This window comes from Pangasianodon hypophthalmus, chromosome 2 (assembly GCF_027358585.1).
Source record: "Pangasianodon hypophthalmus isolate fPanHyp1 chromosome 2, fPanHyp1.pri, whole genome shotgun sequence".
Classification (NCBI taxonomy): domain Eukaryota; kingdom Metazoa; phylum Chordata; class Actinopteri; order Siluriformes; family Pangasiidae; genus Pangasianodon; species Pangasianodon hypophthalmus.
In genome coordinates, this window is record NC_069711.1 from 27,453,740 (window position 1) to 27,464,072 (window position 10,333).

Sequence of the window (10,333 nt, forward strand, 5' to 3'; positions counted from 1 at the left end):
ACAGATACTTACAAGTGGAATACAGCAAAAAAGACATGTACACATGATGCTGCTGCATCACTACACAAAACTGTTTTATTACTCACCACAAAATACAAAATTAATATATATTTCTTGCTTATAGATACATATGTATTTTTTATACTTTTTTATGCTGGAATGCAAGAAGAAAAGAACAGTTACAATCAAGAAGGTCAAAGTGTGCAAGAGAGAGAGAGAGAGAGAGAACGAGAGAGAGGGGTATAGAAAAGACAGAAGAACAAATTGAGAGCATTCAGTCACATTCAGTAGGAACCAGTTTCCATCAGACCACACTAACCCATCAAACAGAGTTTGGACAGATTGGATCTCGGCCTGAGGTCCCTAAACCACTCACCCTCTCATCCACTAATGCAACTGGAGACAAGAGAATCCTGGGAAAAACACTCACAGCACTGCTGAGGTGAAATCGGGACAAAGCCATCACTATGGTTACGAGAGAGGAAACGGAGGCAGAGCAAATGCGAGGAACAGAAGATTACTCAACTCATTCCATTTTTAATACCAAGACAAATGATTGGAGTGATCTTGAAGGTACGGGTTTGATTTCCTGAAATAATCTGTCTGTGTGTGTGTGTGTGATTCTGTATGTTCAAAGAACTGAAGATGAGATGATGTAAGGTGATACTCTACTTCAGGAAAGAAGACAGGCTGAGTGCTGGTTGTACAGGTGTGTGTGTGTGTGTGTGCGTGCATACATGCTAGAGTGGTATGGACGCAGGTTCAGACACGTGAGGACCAGGTAGTAGTTGCTCATGCATGAATGTATTCTGTATGGATTGTATGTATGTGTGGTTTTCAGGCATACACTTAGGTCTCACTGGGGAAGAGCTTTAAGAATGGCATTGACTTCTTCAGCCACAGCGGTCAGAGCAAACTCAAACTGGTCCTGAGGAGAGACGAAAGCACTGCTCAGCAACTACACACAAACACACGCATCAACCTAACAGCAAAGCTGACATCATTTTGCCTACATTCAGTATTTCTTTTTAGTAACCTTTATAAAACATTTTTTATGATCATATCCTTTAGGAGATTGATCAGTCTGCACACTCAAATCAAACTGCATTTTCATTCCCTACATGAAAATCTTTTATTTTATAACATCAGAGTTAGTATTGCACATGTGACTGACAAGTCTCATAAAATACAGTATGCAAATGCAGGCCATGTAGTGCAGAGAAAAAAGGGAGGGTGTAGATGCATTTCCAGTTTTTGTTATATCATTATAAAATCTGAATTTATTCTAGGTATTTCTGTGCCTTTGTCTATCAATATGTCTAAGAATATTTCATACGTGAATATAAAAAAATACAGTAAAACATGTTTTGTGTGACAGTAGGTATTTTCCACCCTTGTAGGAGTGGAAAGAATTCAAAGTGATACAACCCAATATCATGATTTTCAATACATCATGGTACCTTCACATTTTCATATAGGATATGAAATAACACACATTTTTGGTTATGGAAAATACCACAATAAGCAATGTGGCATGTTGTGGCATGTTTTGAGAGGCACATATTTAAGAACTTAGAAAGAATATTTTTGTGACTTGATCTATGCTAAAAGAGCATCATATTAACAATATACTTTCTGATGTATTCATCATTGCCACCAGTACAAATCAAAAGCGTAACCGCTTGTTTTGTGGTTGTGTTACCTTTGTGCGCACCATTCCCGGTCTCTGGTCACGAATGTGCTCCAGGGTTGCAGCGATATCTATTTCCTTCACCCCTATGCCACCAAAACAACACATATTTCAGACACAGCATTTCCCAGAATACTAATAGACCTAAAAAGGTTATCCTCTACAAGAAACCAAGAGAGATGAAGATAGGGGATGACAGACCATGCAAGACTAAACCCTAATTCTCAATTCTGAAGTAGAAGGGTATCAAATACATGATTGGCCACTGTGCCATTACCAAGAAATTTAATATATTAGCCTACTAGCACAGGACTGTGAGTTAAAAAAAAAAGTTGAAAAGTTGAGCATCTTATAGATGAAATGGCATGTATGAATAAAAATGTTAGTAGCCAAGAATCCACCTTTTGCCATGCGGTTCAGAACCATGTCAATCAAGATGTATGTTCCAGTCCGGCCTGTACCATCACTACAGAAAAAAGGGGAGGACAGTCATAATGGAATTCCAGACTAAAACAATTTATTACATGTAAAAGAAGAAAGATGTTTAAAATAAAATTATACCACTGCACTGTTAAATGCTTGATTCTGATTGGTGTAACTGCAGCTCTGACAACAGTGTTGGGTGCAAGATTTATATTAATGCACTCGTTCTAATACATTATCATTTCTAGTATAGTGCCATCTTACACAGTATGGTGAAAATTCCACACAAACTGATTTAAAATCACATATTATTGTTAATATGGTGAGGATTTCTGTGAGGACATGTTTTTTTTTAATCAAAATAATCAACTTCGTGACAGTTAAAGTAACTCTGCATTAATCACACCACCCTGTTGTTGATTAGTTTTCTATAACAGCGTGCCCTGTTGCATAAATTTTGTCTATGCACTCACTTCATGAGGTACACCTAGCTTATACCTATGTTCACAGGCTCTTTTATCAGGTACTCCAACCACTGACATGTGGTACAACATACAACTACAACAGGAGCAGCAGTGTAACTGCTAGGTTGAGAATATTCACAGACATGGATGATGGATGCGGATGACTGTGGATGCAAAAAGATGAGCGGTAGTTTCTAACTGTACATCTACAAGGTGGACTAAGTGGTAGTAATAAAGTGGACTCTTAGTGTACACATCACTGTAGCACCTATTACACTCTTATCAGCACCACATAAACCACAAAAGATGCCATTGCCACGATACCACCCAAATAATATCTAGTCAGCTGGGACCTTATGGTTGTCGTTTCCAAGGCAGGGGGTGGAGGGCTGACAAATTGTTCATAGCAACAGATGGGCTACAGTCAGAAAGTGTATACCTACAAAGTGACCAATATGGCATGTATACCTGATATAAGAGCAAACAAATGTACATAAAAGCTAGGTGCACCTAATACACTGAAAGCTGACAGAGGAAAAATGTGGCAATCAGGTTGTAGCAGTTGTTTGTATGTAAGCATTTGCTTTGAAACAGTGTACCTGCAGTGGACAATAATTGGGCAGGAGCGTCCTCGGTAGCATTTATTTACCTTCCTGTGGGAAAGAGGCAGAGGGACACAAAATAGAGGAGAAAAATGCCCGTCTATTAAGGAGCAATATACCACGCAGTGTTCACATTCATGACACGGTTAAGAAATTACATTTCAAGTCAGTAAAGATCCAAAAGGTAAACAGGTATACACGCTATGAGAAAGGATGACCAGACAGACATTAAAGTACCCCTAGGCATGTCATTTTAATCTATAAATAATAATCTATGTTGAATAGATGACCCCAACCCTTTCCCCCACTAGCCTTGGTGATGATAAGTTATTACTTTTATTTTATATTACTTTTGTATTGCTACATACTTTACTATTACAATTTCCACACAAATGTGTGTGAAAAACAGAGATATAAGTGGTGACATTTGTTCCCCCATATCAGAAATTGTGTCATGTATCAGAATCCAAACTAAAGCCAAACTAAAATAAATTTAGTTAAACCAGCCTGTCCTCTGTTTATACTGTGGCATTTTTGTCATAATTGAATGATTTATTTGTCTTAATTTATATGTATTGAATTGAATGTTTTATTTGTCTTAATATATGTGTTTGTGTCGGCTGGCTTTCTTTTTTTTATATTCTTTAATTAATTGCAATAATATAAAATAACTGGTTTTCACAAAATTTTCTTGATTGCATTCATTGTCCCTGTCCTAGTGAACTAGCCTGAGGATGTGGTTTTGCTAGAGACTCCAAAGCACTTCTATGAGTCTCTCTGGATAAGGGTTTCTGCTAAATGCTGTAGACGTAATAAAAATAAGAAACTTAAACTTAACAGTATATTGCATATAAAAGAGTGCAGTAATCCATGCAAATGATATGATTTGAGGTTGATTAGGTAGTCTTCTTATGCATAAATTTAAACACACTCGGGAGCATGAGTAGGATACGAACGTTTTTCTATATTTACAGGATTTTCATGAATACAAATTTCACTTAGGTTTCAATATCTGAGTCTCTGTTTACATCAACATATTGTAAGCAACTTATATAACTTATATAACAGTAGCCAATCCTGTCAAAATATAAATATTATTTTGTGACTCATTAGTATTAGTTAGTTAGTATTAGTTATGTTTTCCAGCTAGCCAGCTTAGTATGCAGTTTATGTGGGAAATAGTTTACAGTTGCATTTTACATATTACATATCAGTGAGACTGGTGAAAAGCTCATGAGACTGAAATCTTGTTACACACCTTGAAACTTTTAACAGAAGTATTTTATGGAAAATGTGCAGAAAAAAATGTACATTCAGTGCTGTGCATAAAAACTGACCCAGCTACCAATGTTTATAAACAGAATCATCCATCTAAAAGAGGTTCCTTATGGGGGTACTTCAACATAAAGATGTACACAAATTGATAGATACATAGTTCAGAACAAGAAAGGGAGAGAAAGAGTGAGATACAGAGAGATGAGACAGAGGAGGAGGAGGAGGCTTTTGAGGCGATGGAGCGTACCATCAGCGTTGCTCTTGCTGCAGCCACACCTGTCCGTGCTCATTTTTGTGACTATGCAACTGGAGTCAGATTACTAGCTGCAAACCACAAAAATGACACAGACAGCTGTGCAATACCACGGGCCCCGCTGCGCTCCATCGCACATGGAGAGAAAGTAAGAGTGAGAGACAGAGACAGAGAGACAGGAGGCAGAGAGATGCAGAAATAAGTGAGAAGATAAAAGACAGATGGTGGAAGACAGAGTACAAGACAAATAAGGACATAGAAAGAATGATGTCTAGATGATGCAACTAACAATGAAAAAAGAATAGAGAACATGAGGGCTAACAGCAAGGGGGATAATGTTTGCTGTAAATGGGGAACAAACGTGTGTGCAGTACCTGCGGAAGTCCAGCAGAGGGCGCGTGGAGGTTGGTATACCCTGCGCAGGCCAGCTTAGAAAGTGGAACTGGGTGAGAGTGCGTGTTTCCTGCGTTTGCACATTTTTCAGGTAGAAGCTCCGTACCAGGAAGTCATTGCACCAGATGTGCTCCGACACCAGGTTCACCTGTGCGTGATGTGACATTTACAGTCAGCTTACAGTTTAAAGGGCAAAATAAGTTAGTATAACAATCAAGATATTTACCCAGATTTCGAGACCCGTTATACAAACATAAACACAGATACCTCATAGATGTGGTAGAGGGACGAGCCCTCATCAGGCCAGTAGCGATCACACTGCTTCTCTCCATCCTCAACAAGTGCAGTCATCATCACAATCACAGTACATCCATTCTCCCAGACCATCTACAGTAAATAACACAAAAATACACACAAACACACATCACTCAGCCTTTCTGCTTGAATAAACACTGAACATACATCAGCACAATCATTCCATCTGAACACTATCAATTTACCCTGATACACTAACTAGTCCATTTTTGCTCTTAGTATAAAAGTATAAAATAAGACAAAATGGGGCCCTATTTATAAGAAGAGCGAAATAAGACACAAGATGGTGGTATTATGCTTATTTTATAACCATTGGTACGGGCGCTGAGAAGAGAAGAGTGAGAATTAAAGACATTCTGAGGTTTGGCTGTTTGTCAGCGAACGGAAGTCTGGAACTAATTAGTTCATTGTTTGTTTAATGTAATTGCAAAGTACAAATATTATAGTCAGAAGCTATTACCTATTACTTTAATAGAATTAGTGTTACGTGAAACTATGTGAAACACTATACAGACCAAAGAGCCTCATAAGCCTATACCACTCACATATACTGTATTTATAAAAAAAAATATGTATATATAGTCACATGTACAGTCAGTATGCTGTCTACTTTTTATACACTTTCATAACTGATATTCTCCTGCTTGCTAAATCAGCTGACAGTGTGTGTTAGTTGGGAGCTACATGTTTGTCATATTCCATTTTAGGTGCTGAAGAACGCTGAAGAATGCACATAATTTGAAGCTCAATTTCTCACATGCCTCAGTCTTCCTGTTAGGTAACCCTCTCTTCCCTTTATACTTCATAACACATTATATATTCATATATTCACTGCCACAACGAACAGCATGATGTTGCTCAATAGCAATCACTCAGTGCTCCATTTCTGCGACTTCTCCTCATCAATTCTTGGTCAGTACTTCATGTACAATTAAGTCCAATGAGAAGAATATCGCCTAATGTAGCTCATACTGATGAGGAGAAGTAATAATGCCTAAAATAGTACAGACTCTGCACTGACTCTTACATTAACCATATCGATTTTTGGGTAAGATAATCACTTGCAGCAAAATGCAGCGTCAGTTATGAGAACTCGTTCATGAATTCTCAAATCCAGTTGATCGGAACGTGTTGATTAAAGTAAATCAAATCAAAACTTTGACATGCATTTGCTTGTTCTAATATGTTATCGTTGTATAGTAACAGCTCATTCACAGGAACTTGTAATTGTGACATGAACAGATGTAATTGTTAATATGGTGAAGTTTTCTGTGAGGAGACATTTATGGAAGGAGTCTCCAGTGTCAGCACTTTATAACAATGTTCCTTGAGGTTTTTCAATTTTGGAAATTCTTCAGGACAGAGGGGTTTGCAAAATGTTGGAATTATTTCACTCGCTCGTTGCAGGTATGGAAGAGGTGTATTACATCTGTCTATTTTCCCTATTTTTCTCCCAAATTTGGTCACCTGCCAATTCCCATCTTCCAGCCAGCTCTCCCCTATCGTACGACAGCTATCATATGGGGATGGTGAAGGCTAACACATGTTTCCTCTCAGACATCTTTTTGAACTGCTGCTCATGCTGTGTCACAAGGCAGCATAAGACACTTGGAGCAAAGCGCTATCTACCCTCTTATACATACACAAACTCAGATGTCTGTGATTAGCTAGCCTCGCTGTAACTGACAAGGGAGAGAATGTATACCATCCCTACCTCTCACAGAAGATAACAAATTTTGCTCCCCTGCCTCCTGGCCACAGACGACTGTGACATTGTCGGGATTCAAACTTGTGATCTCTTGAAAACAGGGTAAACGCTTTTCTGTTGTGCCCCTTGGGAGCCCTTATATGTGTGTATTTCTAACACGACTGGGGAAATATTTTAGTTTAGTTTTTTTATTAATAAACTCATTCAGTATGTGCAAACCCCCATAATTTGACCCCTGAGAAGCACAACTGAAAAAAAGTAGCTGGGTGTGAATAAATTCTCAAGAGGTGTGATTAGGAGTGCTGTTGTGATATCCACTCAAATCAGCACCTGTAATTCTGTAATTCCCTTATAAAGACCAAGTGTTTGTTGGTGTCTCAGTGCAGTGATAATTTCCTGATAATTTTGCTTAGCAGTAGAGACACCCACCTGGTTCTAAAAAGCAAGTAATATTAGTGCAATTTTGGCCAAAAGTGTGGCCAAATGCTTCACATCTGTGTAGGCACATTCATTTTTTCCTCTGAGGGTTGAAAAAGGGAAAAAGAATAAAGGGTAAAAGCACTCTACAAAATTAGAAGTTTGCCATAAGTCAGTCATATCACTAAGTTATGCTTGCGTCTCCATGAAAAGTGAACTGTAATGCACATACACACATAGTGAATGAGTTCCTGGTTCAAAATAAAAATTATAAATACAATTGGTGCCTAAAATTATTTCTTGGCAGTTCTATTTATCTTACATACTAATATAAACACACACACACACACACACACACACTGACCTGCCAAAAGTCAGAGATGGTATGCGAGAGTGGTCCTTGAGTGGCGATGTACGCTGGCATTCTGGGGTCATGCTCAATCTAAAAGGTCAGAAAGAGACAAAAAGGTTGTGGGTCAGTGCATTTAGCTCCTTCTGACCCTAGATTGTGCCTATCACCATGGCAACAAGCTATTTATGTGATCAGTGCACAGGAAAGCTTAATAGATGATCCATTCTTGCTACAACAGAACAGTGGGGATTCCGCACCACCTCCGCCCAGAGCTACATCAATACACTGTAGCCATGGCAATGGCAAGATGGGGATTCCGGAACCCGAGACACATTGCCATGGAATAAATGGATTTTGTCACCTTGGCAACCAAAGGGAGGGGGCGTGGGCAAGTGGGAAAGTTCTGGTAGGAGATGGCAGAGGAAGAGCAAGGTGCACTGTTAGATAAATGAGACATTTACATGCAGAAAATTTTTCCAGTCAGAAAGCTCTGAGAACACACCTGCAGAGTGAGACTGGGTTTAATGACTGCACCGAGGCAGGAAACCACTCCTTTCTAGTATACAAGACATGTGCATGGTCATAGCATAGCTGATTATATGGAAATGCTTCAACCTACTATGGTGCTGGCGTTAATGTAGTCAGCTCTTGAGGGGTTAACCTCGGCCTTCAGTTTCACCCGGGAGTGATCATCTGTACAGCACAGAATTACACACGATTAACACTTGCAGAAGAGCAGAGTGGGTTAAGGTATATCTATGAAAGAAGAGAAAATGCCATCTATGGGGCTTCTTTCACACGTTAAATAGTCAGGAGAAAATGCGTTTCCCTAAGCACACTGGTGGTGCAAATGTATAAAAGAGGATGGGAATTTGCTCCGAAGGGAATTCATTAAAATGAGGAAAAATATTTGGTTCAGAATGCTCACATGGCACAGCGTCAGGGCAGCGGTTCTTCTTAATGTTTGATTCATTCTGAGCGACAGACACGGTGCTGGGTTCTGCTTGGTAGGAGCACAAAGCCTCCCACTCCTTCAGCAAGCGGTCCTTATTCTTCACATGGTCCTCCATATATGCCTACAGAGAGGAAAAGACAGCGAGAGAGAGTGTACGTGCCTCTTTTGCATTTGGAAAATGGCTGCAAGAGTGAAAAACTTGGTGATCCTGTCTTTGTCTGTACCAGTATCATGTGGCCAGTGGAGATGTCCATGTTGGACTGTGCTGGCTCCTCACACCAAGAGGGAGTGCTGCTGTGTGAGCTGGGGCTGGCCTGAGGGGCATCACTGAACTGAGACGATACGCTACTGACCCTTGAAGTATCTGTTCCGGCTCCTCCTACCGCTCCTCCTGTCCCACTCCCTCCTGAAGCAACCCCACTCTCTTGCCTTCCTGAGGAGGATTTAGCAGCCATGTGCTGCCTACAGAGATCCTAAAAGTGGGACAAGCAAAATAACTAGAAACACAAATACATGTTCAACCATGTTCATACTTTCTTAGAACTCCGAATTAAACAAAGAGAGAAAAGAAATCATATGTGCTTGATCACTTTTTTTTTATATCAAATATAGTTCAGTGTGATGCAGTATAGGTTGCAACTTACCTGGTATGCATAGTGTGTGGCAGCGCCTGCCTCTGGACCCAAGCCTAACTTCCTGGACGCCAGTTGCTGAGCATGGCTACGCAAACATGCGATAGTTAGTGAGCCCACTAAGAGCCCACCCACACAAGCCACGCCCACAAACATAAGGAACACCCACTGGCTGCTGCTGCGCACACGCGTTGCCACTGGCAGCCCATCATTTTTCTGTAAGAAAAAAAAAACAGCATAATAAAGGAACATTCAAACCAATTCTGTCTACTGTATTAGTAGTGTATGTGTAATTACCACTGACAAGAATTTTGACATTTTTTTATAATTTCTATAATAACAACTTGCTTATATGGAACTTGTATGGTGGAAGCTCCAAATAAACTGAGTAAAAAATATGAAATTGTTGATATGGTGTAGTTTTCTGTGAGGACACTTTTAATAAGTATTTTTGAAAGGAGTCTCCAGTGTCAGTGCATGAAAACAGCAGTAAAACTGTAATGTAATCTTCAGTACAGAGGATTTTACAGTTTATTTACATGACAAGCTGCACTTTTTGTCATAATAGCTTCATGAAAGAGAAAAAGTTGCTGCTGAGAGAATGACTGTTTTTAGCTGTTATAAGTGACAACAGCACCTAATTAGTTTTGTGGACATTTCAGCAGAAAGTATGATGTGTCATTCTTTAATTAATAAAGAAATGTTAGTGTTTGCTAATTGCTGTGGTATTAGAGGAATAAGACACTTCCAGATGCTGTTATTTATAAAACAATCAACTGTGGGGTGGTAACAAATGTCCACTTCGCATCGCACCACCCTGTTGTTGGTTAATTTTATACAACAGCATGCCCTGT

At 39.4% G+C, this 10,333-nt stretch overlaps 1 protein-coding gene across 2 annotated transcripts in view; it reads right to left on the reverse strand.

Annotated features, from left to right (window-relative positions):
• Positions 1–50: 50 nt before the first annotated feature.
• The window catches only part of ptprnb (protein tyrosine phosphatase receptor type Nb), a 27,928-nt gene continuing 17,645 nt past the window's right edge, over positions 51–10,333 (reverse strand). For both annotated transcript variants that reach the window (XM_026933656.3, XM_026933657.3), the window contains 11 exons: positions 9,492–9,695; positions 9,072–9,320; positions 8,821–8,968; positions 8,512–8,585; positions 7,905–7,982; positions 5,368–5,487; positions 5,082–5,248; positions 3,177–3,230; positions 2,092–2,156; positions 1,703–1,776; positions 51–928 (listed from right to left, as the gene is read on the reverse strand). In XM_026933656.3, coding sequence (XP_026789457.1) covers positions 857–928; positions 1,703–1,776; positions 2,092–2,156; positions 3,177–3,230; positions 5,082–5,248; positions 5,368–5,487; positions 7,905–7,982; positions 8,512–8,585; positions 8,821–8,968; positions 9,072–9,320; positions 9,492–9,695 — 1,305 coding nt within the window. In that variant the 3' untranslated portion in view covers positions 51–856. The remainder of the gene's footprint in view (positions 929–1,702; positions 1,777–2,091; positions 2,157–3,176; positions 3,231–5,081; positions 5,249–5,367; positions 5,488–7,904; positions 7,983–8,511; positions 8,586–8,820; positions 8,969–9,071; positions 9,321–9,491; positions 9,696–10,333) is intronic.